Source organism: Labeo rohita, unplaced genomic scaffold (genome assembly GCF_022985175.1).
Source record: "Labeo rohita strain BAU-BD-2019 unplaced genomic scaffold, IGBB_LRoh.1.0 scaffold_83, whole genome shotgun sequence".
NCBI classification, from domain to species: domain Eukaryota; kingdom Metazoa; phylum Chordata; class Actinopteri; order Cypriniformes; family Cyprinidae; genus Labeo; species Labeo rohita.
Window position 1 is genome coordinate 312,446 of NW_026129777.1, and position 25,644 is coordinate 338,089.

Here is a 25,644-nt window from a genome sequence, read left to right on the forward strand (position 1 = left end):
AGTTTTGTTCATTGTTTTGCTTTACTTTGTTTTTTTAGCTTTTTGTTTTGTTAGATTTGTTATGTTAGGGCTTTTTAGTTGTGTTTCGTGTTTTGTTTAAACTTTGTTTTGTGTGATTTTTGTTAAGGCTTTTATGTTTTCTTTTTTGTTAAAATTAGTTTCGCTTTTTCGTTAGTTTTAGTTTTGTTTTGTGTTATTTTGTGTTAATTTTTTTCTTTTGTGTTGTTTGTTTTTACCTATATATATATATATATATATATATATATATATATATATATTTTTTTTTTTTTTTTTTTTTTTTGCTTATAGCCTTTGATTTTTATTTTGTTTAGGCTTTTTTAGGGTTTTTTCGGTTTAGCTTATTTATTTTGTATGATTATTTAGGACATTTTAATGTTTTTTTTTGTTTGTTTTTTTTTACTTTTTATCTTTTTTTTTTTTGTTGTTCTTGTTTGTTTTGCTGTTTAGCTTATTTGATTTTTATAATTATTTAGGGCATTTTATTTAATTTAATTTATTTATTTATTTTGCTTTTTTTATTTTGTGTGTTTTATTTTTGCTTTCTAGCCTTTTTTGTATGATTTGTTAGGGCTTTTTAGGTTTCTGTGTTTTGTTTTGTCCGTTTGTTTTATTTGATTTTTGATTCCGCTTGACTTTTTTGCTTTGCTTTTTGATTTATGTGTTTTGCTGTTGTTTGTTTTGTTTTGGTTCATTTTGCTTTGTCATTTTTGTTAATGCTTTACCAGAATTTAAATTGTATTTGATTGAAGTTCACATTATGTTCTTATTTTAGTCATTTTCAGTTTGCAAACACCCAGAACACCTTAGCAACTGTAGAAAAAATAACAACACTTACAACACTTGGTAAATGTGCTAAGACAACATCCTAGAGTGCACAGTATGCTTTAAAAATGCAAAAATCTAGATTATATCCTTATTTGTGTGTTATTTTTTAATTCTGAAACAGATGTCCAACACAAAAATTTTGTTAAACTTTGACTATTTTATCTGTCTCTCTCAGATCCAGAATACACTGCTGTTCTGAGCTCAACTGTGAATGCAAAGTTTTCCGGTGACCCGACAGAGTTGGAATGCAAAGTCATGAACGTGACAAACCTTCGTACCGGTCGGCTGGGGGTGTCGTGGCTGTACAGAGATGTTCAGCCCGGTGACACTCCGGTATCTACTCACACCATCGCCTCTCTGGATGAGAACGGCAACCTCGTGCCAGGCAAAACTTACAAGAGCCGCGTGGAGGCGGGGCTTATTACGCTGACCCGAACGGAACCTTCCACTTTCAAGCTCCGCCTCCTTCGCACGACGGAGACTGACGCCGGTGAATACACGTGTGCTGTAATGGCATGGGTACCATCTCGACATGGGAATTGGAAAAAAGTTGCAGAACATGTGACCCCAGCGCATAAAGTCAGCTTTGCTAACAAGCGTAAGTCTGCTTTAAAGGGTTTGTTGTTATTGTTTTTTGTTTAGTGTCACTGTATTATATTGTATGTCAGTATTTAATGTTTATTTTGCTTGTAGCACTTTGGGTTTGAGAAAAGTGTTTTTACTAAGAAAGATTATATTACTTATATTACTTTTACTAAGGTTAGATTATATATTATATTATATTATATGTAAAAATGTTTTATTATTATTCTTTTTTATTTTTATTTCTATTATATCAGTATAAACTATTATTTATTCCAAAATCTAAAGGACAAAAGTGAATCAAATCGTATCATGAGGTACACATCATCATGCATTGAAAAAATATATTATTTTATTTTATTTTATTTTATTTTATTTTATTTTATTTTTTTTTTTCCAAATTATAATTATGTATTATAATGATAATGATTATTATTAGTATTAACAACAAGCACAACAACATCAGTAATAATCAGATTATTTTTATAAATAATATATTAATCATATTATTATTATTAACAACAAAAATTACTATATTAATAATATAGTAATCATATTTTTATTTTTTTATTTTTGTAAATTAATTAATGATTTATTAATCATTGTATTAATAATGTATTATTATTATTGTTGTTGTTGTTATCATTTTGCTTTTTGGGGTTATTTAACCACTTCTTAGTTGCATTTGGTGGATTGTTGAATTTCATTTTGTGTTATTTTTTTTTAATTTATATTGCTTGTAGAACTTTGGCATTGAGTTTCTGGGAGAGCTTTTACACACAAATATATTATTATTATTATTAATTATTATTATTATTATTATTATTATTATTATTATTATTATTATTATTAATTATGACAATATTAATATTATTAGATTCAAAAGGTCAAAAGTGAAGCAAATCATATGACTATATAGTTTTAGTTAGTTAGTTATATATATAATAGTTAATTTACCCAAAAAAGGAAATGGCAAGAGCATGCTACAAGTTTCAGCAAGAATAGTAAATTACCTTTCCCTGTTTAGTTTACACTGTATGTGAAATATCATATAACATATAAGGTGTCTAGTTTGTTTCAGACACCTGTGAGTATTGCAGCTCAGATGTTCACGCTTCTATTCTGGTCATGCACATGACATCTCAGCTCATTGATTTCCTGCATCATTTCTGTAATTACCTGAATGGAATAACCATATGCATGGAAGCATTTGCACCGGTTGACTTCAACCAGCGCCATCTCTGAAATGGGGAATATTCTTTTTGATGAGAAAGTATAAATGATGTGTTTGTGTTATATTCTGATGTGTTTTGTGAGCTGCTGGACTGATGCATTTCTCCACAGGGTGCAGTTTATTCTGACATGCTGAACGCTTGTGTTCAAAACTGTTGCTGCATCCAGTTACACAGCTGCAATTGCAGCTATAATGACATCTAAGAACATTCGGCATAATTTTTCCATTATCTAATAGTGTCGCTCTTATATTGGGACACTTTTTATGTTCCAAGAGACTTGCCAATGCCATTGTCTTATGCAATTCAAGACCAATATCGTTCTTTTAGGAAGAAGACATGGCTCTTTAGCTGCATAAAAGGAAATGTGTTGCATCATGGCTGTATTTCTGCATATTGTTTGGATGTCGATCATTCAGAGCTCAGATTATTCAGCTATATTTTATTTAAGATTCAACTATATCTTAATATTTTAGATGAAAATTCATTAGGAGAAATAAACATTGAGCAAACTGCTCTTACAAATAAAATTATTATAATGATAAGTATAATTATTATACTTTTTTTTTTTCAAAAAAGGAGAAATATGATAATTATAATTATGCATTTGGATGGTTAATGTTGTCCTATTTTATTATTATTATTATTATTATTATTATTTAATTTTTATTTATTTTATTTATTCTATGTAATAATAACAATAATCATCATGTAATCTAAAAGGGTTATTTTTTGCTTTTTTTTTATTTAACCTTTTTAATATTTTATTTTTACAAATTATTATCATTATTATAGTTATTATAATTAATTATATTATTATTATTAATTGTTTTCCAAAAAGGAGAAATATGATGCATATCGGATCATAATAGAAGCATAGTTATGCATTTGGATGGTAATATTGTCCTATTTTTTTTATTAATTATTATGATTATTATTATTATTATTTAATTTTTTCATTATTTAAATTTTAATTTAATTTTTATTAATTTAGTTTTAATTTTATTTATTTATTTATTTATTTATTTTATTTTATATAATAATTATAACAGTAATCATCATTATATAATCTAAAAGGATTATAACCTTTTTTATTTTTTATTTTAATTGATATAATAATAATAGTCATCAACACTATGACAGGGTTATTTTTTGTAATTTTTATTTAACCTTTTTATTTGGTTGGGTTTGGTAAATCATTAAATTTTGGTATGTGTTCATATTTAATGTTCATATTGTTTGCAGCAATATAATGAGGATAGCAGCTCAGATCATATTAAGATCAGTGTTATTTTAATATTATTTATATTATATATTTGTATTAATATTTGAATATGAATATAACACTTCAAAAAATAAAAACAATAAATAAAAACAATAAAATTTTGATATTTATTTCAGTTTTTCAGTATTTCAATTTTTATTTATTTCTAGTTAACTTTTCCAGTTAACATTTCTAACTAATATTTTATTTTATTTTATTTTATTTTGTTTTATTTTATTCAGCAATTTGTTTTTAATAGTTTTAGACTTTTGCACCTAATTAAATATGAACACAGTGTGAGGAGAGAAACCTCAAGTACAGACATTAAAGTCTCATTAAAGTGAGATGTGTCTCCTCATTTGTCTCACTCAGGTCCTGTTCTCAGTGTTGTGGCCCGGCGTCTCCGTGAAGCTACGGCTGCCGGCTCCACGTTTGAGATGAGCTGCCAGGCCAACATTCAAAACCTCCCGCCGGGAACCGCCTTCTCCATACTTATCTTGTCCGAGGAGGGCGTCGGGTCGCCCAGCCGCAAACTGGCCTCTCTGGGCCCTGAGATGGTTCTCCAGCTGGAGGACAGCAGTGAGCCGGGCCGACGGGACGGCCTGATGCTGGTGAAGACCGGGAAGAGGGAGTTCCAGTTTCGGATCCAGTCAGTGCAGGTGACTGATCGTGGGTTTTACTCCTGTGAGATGAAAGCCTGGACGAAGCAGCCCGGGGGAAGACTGGGTTGAGATGGCCAAAGGAGTGTCGAATAAGGTTCAGATCGCTTTCACACACAAAGGTACAGAAGACAAGATATATTTAAGTGAATCTCACATTTTTTGTCGTTTATATAACTTGTGTTTGTTATTTATTGTATTTGGTGTATTATTGAATTTTATTTTATATTAATATTTAATGTTTTTTTTTGCTTGTAGCACTTTTGCTTGTAAGTTTGAAAAATGTGCTTTTACCAATACAATTTTTAAAATTAATATTATTAACAATAAACTACTGCTAATAATAATAATAATCATATTACTAGTATTATTATTATTATATGTATTTGTATTATTATTATTTAAATAAAATTATTGAAATTAACTGGGACATAATTATATAGAGCAATTACACAAAATATAACAGCAAAATATAAAGTTGATATATATATATATATATATATATATATTGTTTTTTTTTTGTTTTTGTTTTTGCCCATAGCACTTTGAGATAGGGAGTTGAGAAAAGTGGTTTTACAAAATAAAATTATTATTATTATTATTATTATTATTATTATTATTATTATTATGTACAATTTTAACCCAAAATCAAAAGTTGTAATAGATTTCTTGATTGTAACGATTAGGAAGATCTTACAAATTTAGGTATTACTTCTCCTATAAATTATATATTTTTTTATGTTTATTTTGCCCATAGCGCTTTCAGATAGGGAGTTGAGAAGAGTGGTTTTACAAAATAAAATAAAATTATTATGTAAAATTTTACTCTGAAATCAAAATTTGTAATTGATTTCTATTGATTGTAATCAATAGGACGATCTTACAAATGTAGATTACTTCTACTATAAATTGTAATTGCAGTGATGTCACTGGTTTGTGAAGAGTATCTGTAGTTTGTCTCAAACACAGCTGGATCTTTGTAGGAATCTTCACCGGAGGATAAATGTAACACTTCTGAGTCATTCAGCAAGCTGAACGTGAGATTCTGAACTATAGGAGAAACTGAGTGATAATGAAGAACAAGTGAATCAACTATACATGCTCAGTCACAGGGGACTGTGCCTACTGCAAACCTGTGAAATATGATAAATAAAATCTCATTTAAGCTTTATGCTTTATGATTCATTATGGCACATGATGTATGTTGGGTGTATAGTGTCTGCTTTTCAGTTTTGACTCAAAGATCTAATTGGATGAGCCACATTTGAAGCCGACGAATGCACTGTTTTAAATGTAATCATACATCTCTAATTAAGAGTAATAAACTAGACATTTATAATGTTGCAAAAGATTTCTATTTCAAATAAATGCTGTACTTTATTGAATCCTAAAAAAATAAAATGTATCACAGATTCCACAAAAATATTTTGAACATTGATAATAATCAGAAATGTTTCTTGAGCAGCAAATCAGCATATTAGAATGATTTCTGAAGGATTATGTGAAACTAAAGACTGGAGTAATGATGCTGAAAATTCAGCTTTGATCACAGGAATAAATTACATTTTAACAGATATTCACATAGAAAACAACTATGTTAAATTGTAAAAATATTTCACATTTTTATCAAATTAATCCAGCCTTACGGACCCCAAGGTTTTTAAACAATAGTGTATATAATACATACAATGCTCAAAATGCAGTATGCTTTTGTATGTCTATCTTATAAGACTTAAATCGTGCTATTTTTGTCCTGTTTTATCATTCCTTACAAGGTCCCACGTTTGATGTGTCCATCAGTTCAGACACAACGAATGTTTTCCCCTGGGAAACTGTGAAGATGGAGTGTGACGTCAGTGTTAGCGGCACGTCTCCCGCTACAGGCGAGTTACATGCGTTTCTTTCTCATCAACACACACATGAAATAAAGAATAGAGATGAATGCTAATTATGAATAACTTTACATTGCTGGTGTAAACTAATTATCAGTTTAAACATTTTAAATGTTACAGTTTGTTTCTTTAAACATAAATAATCTTGTTAGATTCATGTTTAAAACATAAGAAAAAACATGCATTATTTTCATCTCATGCAATGTTGCTTCTCAGGTAAATTAATCTTCTTTCAAAGAGATAGTTCACCCAAAAATAAAAAATTAGCATAAGATTTGCATAAAATGTGCTCACCCTCAGGCCATCCAAGATGGAGATAAGTTTGTTTCTTCATCAGATTTGGAGAAACGTAGCATTGCATCACTGTCTCACCAATGGATCCTCTGCAGTGAATGGGTGCCGTCAAAATGAGAGTCCAAACAGCTGATAAAAACATCACAATAACCCACAAGTAATACACACCACTCCTGTCCATCAATTAACATCTTGAGAAGACAAAATAAACAAATCCATCATTTTAACTTCAAACTATTGCTAAAATATGAGTCCACAATCCATAATAAAGCTTCCTCCAGTGAACAAGTGGTTTGGTCTAAATCAGGAGAGAAATCTGCACAGATCAAGCACCGTTTACAAGCCAAAACAGTCCAAAAATGGATTTTGATGTGAGAGACACCAGGAGATTGACTTTTTCACTAGATGAAGTGTTATTATGGATTATGGACTCATATATTTGCTGAAAGCAATGATTTGAAGTTAAAAAAGTCTTAAAGATGGATTTGCTTCTTGCAGCTTTTGGCCTCTCAAGACGTTAATTGATGGACTGGAGTGGTGTGGATTACTTGTGGATTGTTTTGATGTTTTTATCAGCTGTTTGGACTCTCATTCACCCATTCACTGCAGAAGATCCATCGGTGAACAACTGATGCAATGCTACATTTCTCCAAATCTGATGAAGAAACAAACTCGGCTACATCTTAGATGGCCTGAAAGTAAGTAAATTTTCAGCAAAGGTCAATTTTGTGTGAACTATTCCTTTAAAAAATTTAATTTAGATTTTTTCCCCTCACATTTATTAATGCTAAACCAAATCAAAACTTTACAGAGAAAACATCACATTAGAAAAAGATCGCAGTAGTATTTTGAGTTGAAAACAATTTATCTTATGCCATATTACAGTTGTTTTACCAAGCTCAGGTCATGAATAACTAGGTTATGTTATCGCTGACTGCTGTTATCAGCTTTACTCTGGTCATTAAGCACTATCAGATGCTTTTTTCCTCAGAACAGCTGAAAAAAATCACACAAACCCTGTTCCTGCGATGTTCCACACATCAGCCAAAATCAACAGGTTCACAGCGAGAGCCAGATGAGATTTGTGCGATAATAACAGATCAGCTAACAGCAGATGTGCTCATGCCTGCATGTGTTGCACTTGGATCTTAGTTCTTAAAACAAGCACTAGTGTGTGTGTGTGTGTGTGTGTGTGTGTGTGTGCGTGTGTGTTTCACATTTAAACCGGTTATTGACGTCTAGCGGGAGTTTCTATTCTGTCACTTTATTATTCACAAAACTCTAAAGATCAGGCCGTACTGGCTGACTGAGTCATTTAATACACTTCATTGTTGATTCATCATCCATTTCCGTGTTTTACTTCCTTTAGGTGTGTTTATGTGGTGAAAGTTCACATGTTCACACTGTAGGAGTCAATTTGCACAAGTTTTGTTGCTCATCATCATACAGTATCTTCATTCATACATTTTGGCTCATGTGTGCTGTGAGAAATGGGCAAAAATGAGACTCGCTGAGAGATTTAGAGAAAAAAAGAGTTTACTTTCTCCATTACAACAAAACTGGCCCTTTTTGTTTTGTTTTGTGTGACAGTCAGAACCTTTTATAACCACAATATGTTTAATGTCATTTTTTGATTAACAAAGTGGAAAAATAACATGCATTAAACACGATCTTATGCTTTTTATTAAATAAATAGGTAACACTTTAGAATACGGTTCTGTTATTAATGAATAACTACACAAGAATGAATGACTAATGCACTATTAACATTCTAGTAACTACTATTAACTAACAAGAAACTCTGATTAACAAATTGGTAAGTCATAGCACTCAGCTGAATGTGGTAGTTCACTATTAGCTAATCAGTAACTACTATTTTTTTTACTACTAAGAACTACTATATGCATGTTCATAATTAATGAAAATAATGCAAAATGTATAATTAATTCTAAAGTGAAGATCATGGTAACCCACAAGTAATGATTCAGGTATTACCAAATACTTCAGAAGGAGTTACTAATTATTTGGGTCCGTATTCTAAAGTGAAGATCATGATAACTCCTTAGTAACAACTAAAGTAATTAAAAACTATTGAGGTTTTTGTAAGGTTCTGGATAGTCATACTTCCGATGGCTTTGGTAACACTTTAGTCATTACTAGTGGGTCACCATGATCTTCATTTTAGAATACGGATCCAAATAATTAGTAATTCCTTCTGAAGTATTTGGTAATACCTGAATCATTACTAGTGGGTTACCATGATCTTCACTTTAGAATTAATTATGGATTTTGCATCATTCACATTAATTATGAACATGCATATAGTAGTTCTTAGTAGTTCTCTGGGAGATATGAAAAAAATTAGCTAACAGTGAACTACTACTTTCAACTGAGTGCTATGACTTACTGATTTGTTAATCAGAGTTTCTTGTTAGTTAATAGTAGTTACTAGAATGTTAATAGTGCATTAGTCATTTACTCCTGTGTAGTTATTCACTAATGAAGGAACCGTATTCTAAAGTGTTACCAATAAATAGTCTATGTATTGTCATATTGTCATCATTGAGACACTTATAGTTTTTATTAATATTTTGATTTAGTTTTTATATTTTCTGTTTTCATTTTAATTTTAGTTACAGTTTTATTGAGGCATTTTTAGCATTTTTTTATTTTATTTTATTTTTGTTATTTTTTTATATATATATATTTTTTTAGTTTTCAGATTTATTTAAGTTTTAGTTTATTTTAATATATCAAGTTAAACTAAATTAAAATAATAAATGAATGCTTATTCGAGTTAATATTTATATTATTATTATTATTATTATTATTATTATTTTGTGGTTTTAGGATTCATTTTCGTTTTAGTTAACTATAATAATACTGGTCTTTAGTATAGTGTTTAGCCAAAAATGATGACATTGAACATTGACATTAAAAATGTCCAAAAGTCATTTAAACAATTTCAAAAGCACAGTAAGCTTTTATTTTTCGACATCTTGTAATATCACTGAGAGCTAGAGAGAAAAATAGTTTACTTTCTCCCTTACAACAAAACTGGCTTTTTTTGTTTCGTTTTGTGTCACAGTCAGAACCTTTTTATTTAATTTTAACATGATCTTATGCTTTTTGTTAAATAAATAGTGTATGTATTGCCATATTGTTATCATTGAGACACTTATGGTTTTTATTAATATTTTGATTTAGTTTTTATATTTTCTGTTTTCATTTTAATTTTAGTTACAATTTTATTGAGGCATTTTTAGCCGTTTTTTAATTATTTTTTATATGCAAGTTTTATTCATATTTATTTAAATTTGAGTTTATTTTAATACATCTATTTAAACTAAATTAAAGGAATAAATGAACGTTTATTTTATTCCAGTTAATATTTATTGTATTTAAGACAGTGATTTTTTAAATTATTTTTTTATGGTTTAAGGATTTATTTTAATTTTAGTTAACTATAATTATGGTCTTTAGTAGAGTATTCAGGCAAAACTGAAATGATGACGTTGTGATTAAAAATGTCCAGAATTAATTTAAACAAAAAGCAATAAGCTTTCATTTTAAGGCATACTGTAATATAACGTCTTTATTGCATTACACAGTGATTTGTAAGCAGTCATTCAAGTTCACTAATTCTTCAATGAACTTGTGACATGTTTAATTAGATTCGTTTATACCATCTGCTGCTGTCGCTCACAGTTCAGTGCATAAATGCAACTGAATATAAAATATGGCTGGTTTAATAAATAACTTTTACAAATTGCACTTAAAAAATGCCCCAAAAAAAGGAAAATAAATTCATTTGATATATTTTACCTTTTTATATATTTTACATTTTTAACATTTTTATTAAAAACCATACATTATAGGTTTTAAGTAAAAATAAATCCAAAGGAAAGAAATGAGTCAAATTATTTTAAGATGACTTTCATTAAAATGAAATATGAGAAAGTATTTCAACATCCAAAAAATTCCACATTTCACCTTCACACTTAGAGATTGCTGTTATATTTGTAACCTGAGGTTTAATGTTGGTCAGAATGAGGCAATAAACCGGTCTTTAAGAGGACGTTACTGGAATCGGTTTCAGACGTGTCTGCGCTTGCCTTTATTGCAGCACAAATGTGGAAATGAATGTTTAATGTTGGGAAAAGACTTCATAAAGTGATGTCATGTGAAACTGGGTCACACTGTGTTTGTTTTTCAGCATGCAGCAACATGTCACGCTGTCTCAAGATCAAGACGTCATGTATTATGATTTATAACGCAGATGCAGTTCAAAGAGTTATTGTATTGTATGCAGATATGTTATCAATTAGTAATTACTATGTGAGTTTAGTTGTCTGATTGAAACTGGTTGAGAACTGCACAAGGTGACCTGCACTAACACAAGCCATTTATTTCAGCGCTTCGCCTCAGGTGTGTTTGTACTTCTGCATGACTTGTAATTAATGAGTCTTAGTTTAGGTTGCTTGATAAGATTCTTCCAAAATGAAGGGTGATCCGGTTTAAGTCACCTAGATTTGATTCATATCACATGCATCCATCATGGAGATGCCAGTACCGGAGAAGAATTATTTCTGACCACAGTATTAAAAAAAATTTTATTTCACAATTCGGACTTTTTATCCTTACAGTTTTTGTTTGTTCGTTTTTTGTTTTTTTGTTTTTTAATTTTTTTTCATATAGTTCTTTTTTTTTTAATTCAGAGTTTTATTTTGCAGTTCTAACCATTTTCATGCAATTCTGACTTTTAAATCAAACTCTGTTTTTTATCTCGCAGTTATGACATTTTATACAAAATTCAGTTTTTAATCTCACAATTCTGACTTTTAATATCAAATTCTAACTTTTTATCTGTTTCAATTCAGATTTTTAATATAAGTTTTATTTTGCAGTTCTCATTTTTTTTTATGTAATTCTGACTTTTAAAAATGTAATTCTGTTTTTTATCTTGCAAATTTTAAATTTATATCCCACAATTTTATATACGTTTATATAAACGTTTTATATACAAATTCAGTTTTTAATATTCAGTTTTTAATTCTGACTTTTAATCTCAAAATCTGACTTTTTATCTGGCAATTCTAAATTTATATCTTAAAGTTGAGTTTTGATCTCACAATTCAGTTTTTTAAAAAAAAAAAAAATCTCACACTTGTGGCTTTTATTTTATAATTCTGAGAAAAGGTCAAAGTTATGAGATAAAAAGTTGCAATGACCTTTTTTATTTTTTTAATTCAGATTTTTTTTTTTTTTTTTTTTTTGTTGAAGTTCTAAGTTTTATTTTGCAGTTCTGACCATTTTCATGTAAATCAAATTTTGTTTTTTATCTCACAATTCCGAATTTATATCTTACAGTTCTGATATTTTAAATAAAAATTCAGTTTTTAATCTCGTAATTCTGAGTTTTTTTAATGCAATTTGGAGAAAAAGTCAAAATTCTGAGATAAAAAGTCACAATAACCTTTTTTATTTACAGCATAATTTTTTTGTTCCATTGCATAAATGAGCTTCCATACAGAATGCATGCAGTAAAACTGAGGAAAAAATTCTCAGTTACGTTTTATTGTGTTATCAGATTTGTGCAGATGTTTCTTCTAAAATCAATAGCTTCAATTTAACTCAATAGATCTATAAAATTATTGTGGATAATTTGATATTTACAGTTTAATTTTATTAAGGTTTTAATTGTCATTGTATTGTTATTTATGTGCTATTATAGTATTTGTTAATGTTTTGAGTTATCCTTTATTTTAATTTTCAGTTTTCATTTTTTTTTTAATAATTGTTATATGCTTTTGTCATTTTTTTATTTCTCTTTTAGTCATTTTAAAACTTAAAATGAAGTTTCATTTAGTATTTGTATTTTATTTTATTTCAGCTTCATTTCAATTAACATTTTTTCATTAGTTAACAATAACAACACTCATAAGGTTTGAATACACTAAAAAAAACACAATTTGTTGAGTCAACTTAAAATAATTTGTTAAAATTTTAAGTTTAGTCAACTCAAATAAGTTTAGTCAACTTAACTTAGATATTTGAGTTGGCTAAACAAAAAAATTAGGTTTGTTAAACTTAAAAGCTGGGCTTGTTACCCAGCTGCCTTAAAATTTTAAGTTGAATCAACTCAAATATCTAAGTTGTCACTTTGTACAGCTTAACATTTAATGTTGACTAAACTTTTTTTGAGAAGACTGAACTTAAAATTTTAAAGGCAGCATTTTAAAGGCATTATTTTAAGTTGACTCAACAAATAGTTTTTTACAGTGTAGGATCTCTTGTGAGTTTTCTTTGCTCGTGTTTATAATTCATTTCAAGTTTGTGTGTACAGAATTATCTCCAGTGGAGATCAGATTGTGTCAGCTGTAATACGAACAACTTTTCCTCGAGAAACATCCTGCCGTGTTGCTTTATCTGTAAGGATGCTTTAACTCGTTGCAATCTATCATTCCTCTAATAGCTCTCATTCTCCGCTTCTTCATTTTCTCCTAAGGCCAAAGTCTTGCCACATCAGTAACACTGTAATCTCGGGGGATGAACAGCATGTACTGCGGGGCTTCATAACCATCTTTTGTCTCTTATGTAAGGCTCTGCATATCTGCTGTCCTAGAAAAGAGCAGGTTCGAGTCAAGAATCTGCATCTGTATCACCTTGACGTGCCTTTGGTTTTTCCTCCAGACATGTTTATGATATACAGTACAGTCTGAGAGCACACTGAAAATGTGGGATGCAAAATCTAATTTTCTTACTTCTATTGAGGCTCGAGATGCTCTCAAATCATGCTGGGGGGGTGGACACACTTATTTAATTTGATAAAGATTACGAAGACAAATAGAATAGCAAAAAAGGCTTTAAGTTTCATAGGACTGCCATGTGTGTTTGGGATCCGCTAAAGTCTGTGACCCTTGTGCAAATCATTCGGGTTAAGTACATTAAATCGAATGGCTTTTCTCTATTCATGAGTCCCTCAGGCCAAATGTCAGCTCACATCTCACAAGGCCTGCTCCGCTCCAGCCGCTGACCCTTCCTCATTACTGTAAGTCAAGCTCCAAACACATTAGCTCAGGATGGACACGGGATCGAGGAGATCGTAGGAGGAATAATGGAGCCTTAGCATTTCTGCTCTAGAGCGTCTCTCTATCTCAAACGACTCGATACGTCATGAAGATAAAACACTGCCATTACCGAAAGAGAAGATTATCCACCGATTAGATGCACATCAGTCCTCAAAAATGTGTTTAATAGCATTTACTAAGACTAACATCACTGTTTATACACAAAACAACACATAAATCAGCTTTATGATTTCACAGTGAAACGGGAAATATCCTACTTAGCTATACAAGCTATTTTTTAATTTCGACATGCAAAATAGTCATCGCTATAAATGAGACTGTTTGACGTCCAAGGATGTCTTTTTGCACAATAGCAGCCTGGTCAAACAAGAGCGCTGGGCTTATAATTAACCACATTACCCACAATCCTCTGACGACTCTGCAGAATAACTGTAATTAGCAGGGTATCGAATATGACTCTATATGAATCTATTGCATTCCAGGTCAGTGCACTTTTGTTCTCTTTATATTGTCCTTACAGGATTGAAAAATCGCCAGTGAGATCTGTAGTAATTTCTTCTTTTGAGATTAAATGGAGAGTCTCCTGCTTCTCAGATGTTTCTCCTGAACAAACAGCAATTTGCTAACGTTCATGTTATAAGCTCAGTACTTTGCCAAACTAATGTATGCCAAACAATTGCTTGTACCTTAATCTGAGCATTTAATTTTTTGTTTATTTATGCATTTATTTACGCATTTTTTTGTGGATTTATGTATGAATATGGGCATTTACTTATTTATGCATTTGTTATTTTATTTATTTGTGCATATATTATAGATATTTTGTGCATTGTTTATTTATTTATGCATTTGTGCATTTTATTTATTTATGCATTCATGCATTTATTTCTGAATTTGTGCATTTATTTATGCATTTGTTATTTTATTTATTTATGAATTTATTTTAAATATTTTGTGCATTTATTTTTTATTTATGCATTTGTGCATTTTATTTATGCTTTTTTATGCATTAATGCATTTATTTATGCATTTGTGCATCTATATATTTATGAATTTATAGATGCATTTATTTGTGCATTTATGAATTTATTAGTGCATTTTTAATTTATGAATCATGCAGTTATTCATGCATTATTTATGCATTTGTGCATTTTATTTATTTATAAATTTATTATGAATATTTTGTGCATTTATATATTTTTTTATGCATTTGTGCATTTTATTTATGCTTTTTATGCATTTTTTATGCATTTGAGCATTTATATATATATGGATTTATAGATGCATTTATTTGAGCATTTATGAATTTATTTGTGCATTCTTAATTTGTGAATTCATGCATTTAATATGCATTTGTGCATTTATTTATCTGATAATGCATTTACATTTATTGTTTTATTAAAACTTGTGTATTATATTAGCTGTAAAGCTGTCTAAATCGTTGTTTTTACATGGGTTTTAGGGTTTACAGCATTCTTAGGAACACATCATGGTTTTATGAAGAGTTTCTTTAAGGCTAATGTCCTTAGTGTTTTTGTGTTGTTTTTTTTTTGTTTTGTTTTGTTTTTTTTTTTTTTTAAATCTCATTTTCTCTGTCTTCCTCTTTTCCCCACGTTCATTGTCTCGGCCTGTGTAATGGGGAGAGGGGGCCGTTGTGTTCAGGTCTTTGAGTCAGCGCGTGGGTTTGACAGCAGTGGGCCGTCATACAGTCAGTCTAATTGCTGGTTTGGGACCATCGCGCCTTTATAGTCGTCTTTTTTTACTCTTTCTCTGTGCATGGATGTGCATTTCATTGCCGTTTCAGCAATGGGAGACAGAAAGCGTTATTTTTATAGGACATGCCACATCTTCTAATTGATCTTTAGTTCTTTGAACCAGTATGTGTTAGTGAGGGAAAAAAAGACTTCTGCAAGAAATGGAGCTGAAAGATTTGCAATTTGATGAGATCTTGGCACGACCTCTGTAATAATAATAAGCTATGCTAGAAAAAAAAGTCGTAGAGGATCCTTAAATAAATGCATCTCAAACGAAAGGGTTTTTTGGACATTTGCAGTCCTAAAAATACGTCCTCACTGGTAGTATTTGTGAATCTAGAGGCAGTTTTCTGTGCTTTATATGCTTCATGAGGAGGTAGATTAGAAACTTAATATCTTCTTATAACATAATGTTATTGTTTTACATTGAGAGGGGAAAAGCATGAAACAATATTTTTAGTTCAAATGAGCTTTGTAACTAAAGGTTTAGGTTTAGTACAAGTTAAGCTTGTTTTATTTATTTATTTATTTATTTGTTTGTTTTATTCATGCATTTACTTATGCATTTATTACATATAATCAAATGCATTATTTATGCATTTGTTTCTGCATTTATACATGTATTTATGTATGCTATTGATTCCTGCATTTATTTACTCATTCATGCTTTTATTTCTGCATTTATTAAACGTGATTTATGTGTGAAATGTTTCACATATTAATCATAATTCTGTGATTTCTTCCCCATCAGATGACGTAGCATACGAGATGAAGTGGTTTCTGAGTCGTGTGAGGGGTTTAAACAGCCCGTCCCTGCTAGCCAGTATGGACCGATGGGGTGTCGTGCATAAGGCTCGTCGCAACGACAGCAGCGACTGCAGCCTTGAGCGCCTGGGACCCAAAAAGTTTGCCTTGAACATTCACAGCACCCAGGACAGCGACGCAGGTGAATATCACTGCACCGCAACGCCCTGGATCCAGTCAACAGCCACCGGAGCCTGGAGCAAAGCGCCGGAGGTCTCCTCACAGAGAGTCCTCCTCACTGTGAAGTTTGCATGTGAGTAGTACCTAGAATTGCTAAAAGTAACCCTCAAGTGAAGTCATGCAAGTTTCACAAGCTTTTAAACGTTAATGGGAGGCTGCCAGCATTTGACACTCATTCCCACGACAATATTGCGTTCATCCGAAACTTCTTAATGCATGTTGTAGCATGCATGTGTATTATTAAGAAGTATTGGGCATTTGCTTGGTGAAGGAATTGTCTAGCAAAAATGTTTGTCATCCTTAAAGGAGAGGTCCACTTCCAGATCAAAAATTAACACAGAATTTAAATGTATTCACTCGCTTTTCATCCAAGATGTTCTTGTCTTTCCTTCTTCAGTCGTAAAGAAATTTTGTTTTTTGAGGAAAATATTTCAGGATTTTTCTCCATATAATGGACTGCTATGCTGGCCCGAGTTGGAACTTCCAAAATGCAGTTTAAATGCGGCTTCAAACTAATTTAAATACTTTTTTAATCTCAAATGCTTGTCTTGTCTTTCTCTCCCTGAACTCTGTGTATTCTGGCTCAAGACAGTTAGGGTATGTCAAAAAACTCCAATCGTATTTTCTCCCTCAACTTCAAATATCATTTTAAAATCATCCTACTGTTATGGAGTGAGAGATGCGACGTGAAGCGGGCGGATCCAGTTGCAAACTTTTATTCAGGGACATCGACAAAGACATGGTCATAGCAGGCAGGGTCAGACAATGGCGAACAGGTATTTAGACAGCAAGACAAAAGAGTATTCCGTGATAGCCACAATGGCTGATGGGGAACGTAGTCTGGGGTGTGGCGTAACAGTCAGTGTGATGTGAATGTCAAAGCGACCTCTGGTGGCAAGCAGACTGACGTACAGGAACAGGTTTGTGACACCTACATTACTGCAGAAGTACCGACCCAGAAGTGAACATGCAGGTAAAACAGCGATATAGGACGATTTTGAAGTTGAGGGAGAAAATGAGATTGGAGTTTTTCGACATAACCTAACTGTCATGAACCGGGAAAAAAACTGAGTTCAGGCTGAGTTCTTCTTGAGGAAGACAAGATGAGCATTTGACATTAAAAAGTATATAAATTGTATTATTTTTATGAAAATAACCGATCGTTTCGCTAGATAAGACCCTTCTTCCTTGGCTGGGATCTTTTGAAGTCTCATTTAAACTGCAATTTGGAAGATCAGACTCTGCACACCATATTAGTCCATTATATGGAGAAAAATCTTGAAAAGTTTTCCTCAGAAAACATAATTTCTTTACGACTGAAGAAAGAAAGACATGAACATCTTGGATGACAAGAGGGTGAGCACATTATCTTTGTTCTGGAAGTGGTCTTTTCCTTTAAGGAAGTCTTTAAAAAATTGTGAATGATGTTGTGACAGTGAAAATTGTTCCATCAGTTCTCTCCCATACAACAGTAATTCATAGTGAATCTGTGAAGCTCTAAAAATAGGGGAGAAAAAACCACAGAAGTCATAACTTCAGTCCAAGTCTTAAGAAGTCATATGATAGAAAACTAGAAATTTTTCACAGAAAATGTCCTGTCTATCAAAGGTCTGAAATTTTCGTTGAATAACTTTATTTTTTGTGCACATAAGCTTTATTTATTATGTATTTCTTTATTTGTGCATTTACTTACGCATTTTATTTATTTATGCATTTATTCAATATGCATTTTTTCCATTTTAGTTGTGCATGTATTTACTGTTTATGCATGTTTTTATTTATGCATTTATTAATGCATTACTTATTGCTTATGCATTTATTTATTTGTGCATTTACTAAATGCATTTATGCATTTCCGTATTTATTTCTTTATTAGGCATTTATATACATTTTTATATTCATTTTACTAACTTTAAAAATCAGTTTAAACCATATTTTTTATCGCTTTTTTATTAATAGACACTAAATGTTTGCATATGTGTATATTTTTGTTCTCCTTTCAGTCTGGGACTCAATGAAGCTGCCTTTGCTGTACGGGATCTGTGCTTCAGTGACTGTCGGCGTAGTTTCTCTCGTCCTGGGCCTGGTCTGTGCTCACTGCTGTTGTAAAACCACTACAACTACCCCACGCTCTCGGAACAAACTTATGGAGCTGGAGATGGATTGACAAAGACAGTACAGTTGTCCCCTACCGTCCTGGACGGCGTGGTGACAACTGATGAACGCTGGGACGCGTCCCGTGATGTTATGCACCACCTGGAAGGAGAAACTACATGCTCAGAGGAAATAACTACTAAATCAGAGTCAATGACCAGGGCGAATTACTCAATTATTGCACTAAACGCATTCATGTATCAGCCAGGTGCACGTTTTGTTGGATTTATGAACGTTTCGTCAGCTACATTGAAACAAGAAGTGTTAAAGAAGATTATTTTGCAGTCTGATGAGATACCTGAAAGCAGGTTTGACAAATTGAAGGATTATATTACTCTACATCAAGCTCCAAAGAGACCGTCTGCTTCCAGATCAGGGTTTAAAGACTCGTTTCTACCTGGATTCTTCTGAGTTTGGTGCTACTCTCTTTTTCCAAGACATGGGAGGAGCTAAACCCATGTCCCAATGTGAAAGATGACATTTTATCTGTGATTCTGTGATATTTTGTGTTGTATTGTATGTACCGTTTAGTTTTGTTCTTCAGCCCATCCAGAGTTAACCAGCTCGGACCAACCCTTCCCTCTAAAAGCTAACTAGTCAACCATTATCAACTGGTTAACTGTAATGCGACAGGGGCGGTCACACTAGATTTTAAACATATGAAAGGAATTTGAATATATGATGTTTGAAAAAATAGTTTTTTGAATAAGTAGTATTTTCTTAATAAATAATGAATTTATAATGCTAAAATATATCATCATCTCTTGTTTCCAGCGATGATATAATCCATGTATTGGGTAAACACATCTGTTTAGCTAGCTAGCAACACCCTATCAACCACATCACGTTGGAACAACGGTTTAGAAACATCCTAGGAACTAATTAGCTACTCTGTAGCAATAACTAAATGTTACAACTACCTAGCAACATTCTAGAAAACACTTTGAACATCATAGCAACCAACCAAAGTACTATGACAACTGCACTGAAATACCCTTGCAACTCCCTGAAACACTCCAGCAAACAAACGCCTCCTAGCAACATCTTAAGAATAACTTTAAACATTGTAACAACCACTCAGAACACCATAGCAACTGCACTGAAACACCATACCAGCTACCTACAACATTACAATGTAGCAAATACCAAGAACAGTCTAGAAACAGCTTTGAACATTGTAGCAACCAGAACCAGAACATCCTAAAACTTCCAGCAACTAGAACATCCTAAAAAAAAAACTAGAATCCACCCAGAACACCTAAGCAACTACATGGATACGCCCTAGCAACTACCTATAGCATTCTGCTGTAGCAAACACCAAGAGCATTCTAGACACTGCATAGAAACATCTGAGCAACTACCTAAATTGCCATCCTAGCAACAGCTTAGAAACCACTTTGAATTTTGTAGCAATCACCTAGAACATCGTAGCAACTGCATAGATACACCCTAGCAACTACCTACAACAATCTGCTGTAGCAAAGACAAAGAACGTCCTAGCAACTGCGTACAAACGTCCTAGAAACTCCTTACAACACTAACAAACACCAAGAGTATCCTAGCAACACCCTAGAAACCACTTCTAACATTGTAGCAATTACATAGAACACCATAGCAACTTCACAGCTACACCCTAGCAACTACCTACAACAATCTGCTGTAGCAAAGACAAAGAACGTCCTAGCAACTGCATGGAAACATCCTAGGAGCTCCCTACAACACTAACAAACACCAAGAGCATCCTAGTAACACCTTAGAAACCACTTCGAACATTGTAGCAATCACTTAGAACATCATAGCAACTTTAATAGATACACCTTAGCAACTACCTACAACAATCTTCTGTAGCAAAGACAAAGAACATCCCAGCAACTGCATAGAACCATCCTAGGAACTCCCTACAACACTAACAAACACCAAGAGCATCCTAGCAACACCCTAGAAACCACTTTGAACATTGTAGCAACAGCATAGATACTTTAAACATTATAACAACCACCCAGAATGCTATAGCAACCACGCTAAATACCCTAGCAACACCAGAGCTCTGGTCTGCTTGTAACGACCTTTAACTTTTGTCAAGCTAACATCAAAATTTTTCTTTTCTTTTTTTAGTTCAAGTTTAGATTCTTGTAAACATGTATTGATGTGAAAATGAGTGTTTGATGTTCAGCCAAGAGGTGAATCAGTGTCTTTAATGTTCCTAATTAGTAAGTGTCTTTTTTGGAAACCAACCCAACTTGGTACAGAGAGAAAGATGAAAGTAAACACATTCTCACTAACCCCGCAATCACACGAGTATGAATGAAAGCAATCGGACTGAAGTCTAGTGAGGCCGCCCCTTGAGCTGATGAAATATTGACTCACTGACTCCTACAGTTCAAGTCACACAGAGGTCAGGGTTTGCTTAGGTTAAATCTGTGCCTTGGGCCTGGTCTTGAAGCTTCGCTAACAGCTCTGCCCACCAGTTTGCACCTCCATGGAGCAAGTAGAGCTGAAACTCAATGCTGTGCATTAGGGCCAAGAGACCCCCAGAACAAGCACTTTCCTCTTCGGTGATGCCTCGAGGGCATTGGCCGACCCTTTTCCGCTTTTTGTGCGTCTGAGGGTCTTTGTCTTCAATCCTGAAGCTATCGGTTAACTGGGACAAAAAAGAGCTCCTGTGAATCTCCCACATGGAAGAAAAGATAGTGGATATTCACAGTGTTTGTGCTCAGCAAACTTTCTGGTTTGGGTTTGTTAACAGCCTCTTTTTCTCAGTATTAAACTGCCATTAATTCAGACTTAGACTTGATTTAAACTTTATTTTCTAGATCTTTTCAGTTATGAGAGTGTGTCTGTATTTGGGTTTTGTAAAGTTTATACTTTTTAAGAAAATTCAGAATGAAACTGTTCTTTTCACCACTAAAAATGATGATGTTGATGTCAAACTGAATAGCAACTGGTCTTTGTTATATTTTTATTTGCATACTGAATTGATTGGTGTAAGACTGTGTTATTGACTGGGTTGTTGAATGAAAAATTGAGTTATGTGGTTAACCAACTGATTAAAGAGTGGTCACTAGATAATAAGCATGCAAAATTATTACAAAAATATTTTAGAGGAAATATGGTCAACAGGATATGATGGCTTGCTCCAGTGCTTTTGTTTTTAGAAAGAAATAAATTATAAATAATATTAATAAATTTTAAATGTTATAATATCACCTGCTTTGTCTTAAATATGCACTTACTGAATTGGTTTTGGGTTTCATGCGTCTCTATGCATCTGTTTTTTATACTGTATATGTTTCTGAAAGAAGTTTCTACTCACCTGCATTTATTTGATCAGAAATGCAGTAAAAGCAGTAAAATGGTGACATATTGTTACAATTTAAAATAACTGCTTTCTATTTGAATACATTTTAAAATGTAATTTATTTCTGTAATGAAAGCTGAATTTTCAGCATCATTACTCCAGTCTTCAGTGTCACACAATCCTTCGGAAATCATTCTAATATGCTGATTTGCTGTTAAAGAAACATTATCAATGTTGAAAACAGTTGTGCTGCTTCATATTTTTGTAGAAACCTTAATGCTTTTTTTCAGGATTAGAAAATTCTTTTGTAAATCTTTTCTAAAAAGAACAGTATTTATTTGAAATAGTAATGATAGAAACTGTTTTTTTGATTCGTGCTGAATTCTATACACACAGAAAAAAAATGGTGCTTCAGCGGTTCTTCAGCGGTTCTTTGGTGTGATTGTGGTGCTATATAGCACCGTTAGTGTATAAAGAACCAGTCAAGCCCCTGTCTGGTTCTTCAGCGGTTCTTCAGTGGTTCTTTGGGGTCGTTAAGGTGCTATATAGCACCACTGCCATACAAAGAACCTGTTAAGCCTCTGAATAAGGATCTCTAACTCTCTCTTAAACTCTACAGTTGGGGAAAGGATTAAAAATAACATTAACATACAGTGTATTTCCTGAAGATCTTTTTGCCCCTAAGGCCCCCATAAGGAAATATTTCCCACATAAGACCTTTTGACCTTAGAAAAGCATAAAAGTGATTCAAGACATTTTGCTATTGTAGTAAATATATTTACTACTATTGTAGTAATACAAGCCCCTATGATTGTTTCTATTGAGCACCATTTTTGTTGAAGTAATAAAATGCTATACACAGCAAAATCCCCAGTGTTAATTTGACACTCTGAGTGTGGACACATATAAACACTGAAGCAGTGTTGAAGGTAATGAGATAATTAGATGATTAACAAAGTGATGATTGATCATTATTGAAGACACCTGATGTTAATAAGCAGAATCACCAAAGGAGAAAACCAAAATTTTTAAGCAACCATTATAGTGGTCAGTGTTTGCATTAGTTAGGCTTTTGACCCTTAAATCATCAATATTAGGTCTTGTTTGACTGCAATTACTGAGTTATAACAGCCAGACAAGCCAAGAGCAAAGGTCAATAAGAAGGCATTGACTGTGTTTGATTTAATCATCATATAGTGACTTGAGTATTTGACATAGAATTTTCTTACAGATTGCAAAAAAAAAAAAAAAAAACTGTGAACAAAAGATCAATCAGTTTTGCCATAATCAGACAGATGATGAAAAAAAAGTTTATCTTAATTTAGACACACAGACATGAGGAATCAGTGTGAGAATCACAACAAGGGTGACCATCAAAAAGCGTGTTGTAGCCAATCAGAACTCATCCATGACTCCCATCGTGCATTGCGGCATGATTAAATTATGAGTTCAGAGTTGATCTGTTTATCTGAATATGCCGTTTGTCACCATTGTTGAGATTCATGGGCTGGTTCTTGATGTCTATGTGTGCCTAGGTGAAACACTTTCTTAAACAGGTTGTAGTAAAAATCTTTTCATCTTCTGTGGATTGTCAAGGCTATTACTATTACAGTGCGAAAAAAAAAAAACCTAATTTAGAGATTAGACTGAAAGTGATTTACATCAAACAATGAATATGTTAAAACATAATCACCTGATGACGTGAACAAAATCTAGCATTAAAGATTTAAGGGTCAAGAGCCCAACTAATGCAAACACTGACCACTATAATGGTTGCTTAAAAATTTTGGTTTTCTCCTTTGGTGATTCTGCTTATTAACATCAGGTGTCTTCAATAATGATCAATCATCACTTTGTTAATCACCTAATTATCTCATTACCATATATTTTTATGCATCCCCTTTAATCCCCTTTTTTTGCTTTGGCTGTCGAACCTTTAGCCCAATTTATTAGAATGGAACCCCAGATTTATGGTTACTCCACCAAAGACACAAATAATAAGATATCATTATACGCAGATGACATCCTTTTATATATAACGAGGCCTCAAATTACCATCCCTAATCTCCTCGACAAAATCAACCTGTTTGGGTCCTTTTCGGGTTATCGTATCAATTGGTCAAAAAGCGTTTTAATGCCGGTCCAAATGAGTGACTTAACACACCTAGATCACTTTCCATTTACAATCTCTCCAGACAGATTTATCTATTTGGGGATAGAAGTGACAAAACAGTATTCATCTCTATTCCAGGCAAACTTCCCCCCTCTAATAGAAAGATTACAGACTAGAATATCATTCTGGGACACGCTCCCAATTTCTTTAATTGGGAGAATTAATGTTATAAAGATGATTTTCCTCCCGCAATTGCTATATCTTTTTCAAAACATCCCAATGTTTCTAAAAAAATCTTTTTTTAAAAACTTAGATTCTTTAATAGTTCCTTTTCTGTGGGGACATAAAGCTCACAGAATAGGTAAAAAACATCTCTGTAGGCCAAAGCCAGACGGGGGATTGGCACTTCCAGACTTTTTACTATATTACTGGGCCTCAGCGATTAAGATGTTTACCTTTTGGTTGAACACATCAATACCAATGTCTGATTGGTTGATGCTGGAACGGGAGGACTGCCACCCATATTCCATAGCCGCGGTCTTACTAGCTCCAGTCGCAGTTAATAAGTCCCTGTATAATAACAATCCCATCATTCATAGCATGATTCGTATCTGGAAACAAATCAAGACCACCTTTAATCTTAAACCAATCTCTCTTTTGTTACCCATCAATAGAAATCCCACATTTGCCCCCTCCAATTTGGATGGAGCCTTTTCTACATGGGGTGAGAGTGGTGTCCACTGTATTGGTGATTTATACGTAGGAGGCGTCTTTGCATCATTCACGCAACTACAGAGGAAGCATGAGCTGGGAAAAAATAATTTCTTTCGTTACCTTCAAGTTAGGGACTACGTTCGGAAATACTTAAGAGAATTTGAGACTGAACCACAATCCAAAATAGATGATTGTCTGAAATTGTCTCCTAACGAAAGTAAAATTATATCCTGTGTCTATAACAATCTCTTACTAATAAGCTCCCCGTCTACTGAAAAGTATAAAAGAAAGTGGGAAGATGAATTTGGTGAATCTATTCCAGATGATTTATGGAAAGAAAGTCTTGAAAACATACATAATTGTTCAGTTAATACAAGACACTGTCTTGTCCAATTTAAAATCATACATAGACTTCACTTTTCAAAAGAGAAACTACATAACATATACCCAGAAGTGTCACCCATGTGTGATAGGTGCCAATCTTCCGTAGCAACACTTCTCCATAGTTTTGTTTTATGCCCAAGGGTTCAATTATTCTGGATTGATATATGTGACGTTATGTCTGAGGTCATAAATACTTCAATCGAACCTGACCCCATGTTTATCATTCTTGGAATATCTGAGACCTTCAGAAAACTAAGTGTGGCACAACAGCGTTTTCTCTCTTATTGCTTCATAATAGCAAAGAGATTAATCCTCATCTTATGGAAGAGCGCAACAGTACCTACCTCTAAGATGTGGTTAGAGGATTTAACTAACACACTTCA

The 25,644-nt window shown here is 32.6% G+C and overlaps 1 protein-coding gene across 1 annotated transcript in view; it reads left to right on the forward strand.

The window, feature by feature from the left end:
- The window catches only part of ptgfrnb (prostaglandin F2 receptor inhibitor b), a 46,784-nt gene extending 24,826 nt beyond the window's left edge, over nucleotides 1–21,958 (forward strand). The window contains 6 exon segments of the mRNA XM_051104873.1: nucleotides 1,022–1,444; nucleotides 4,297–4,634; nucleotides 4,636–4,705; nucleotides 6,359–6,466; nucleotides 16,366–16,671; nucleotides 18,602–21,958. Coding sequence (XP_050960830.1) covers nucleotides 1,022–1,444; nucleotides 4,297–4,634; nucleotides 4,636–4,705; nucleotides 6,359–6,466; nucleotides 16,366–16,671; nucleotides 18,602–18,765 — 1,409 coding nt within the window. The 3' untranslated portion in view covers nucleotides 18,766–21,958.
- Nucleotides 21,959–25,644: the final 3,686 nt, after the last annotated feature.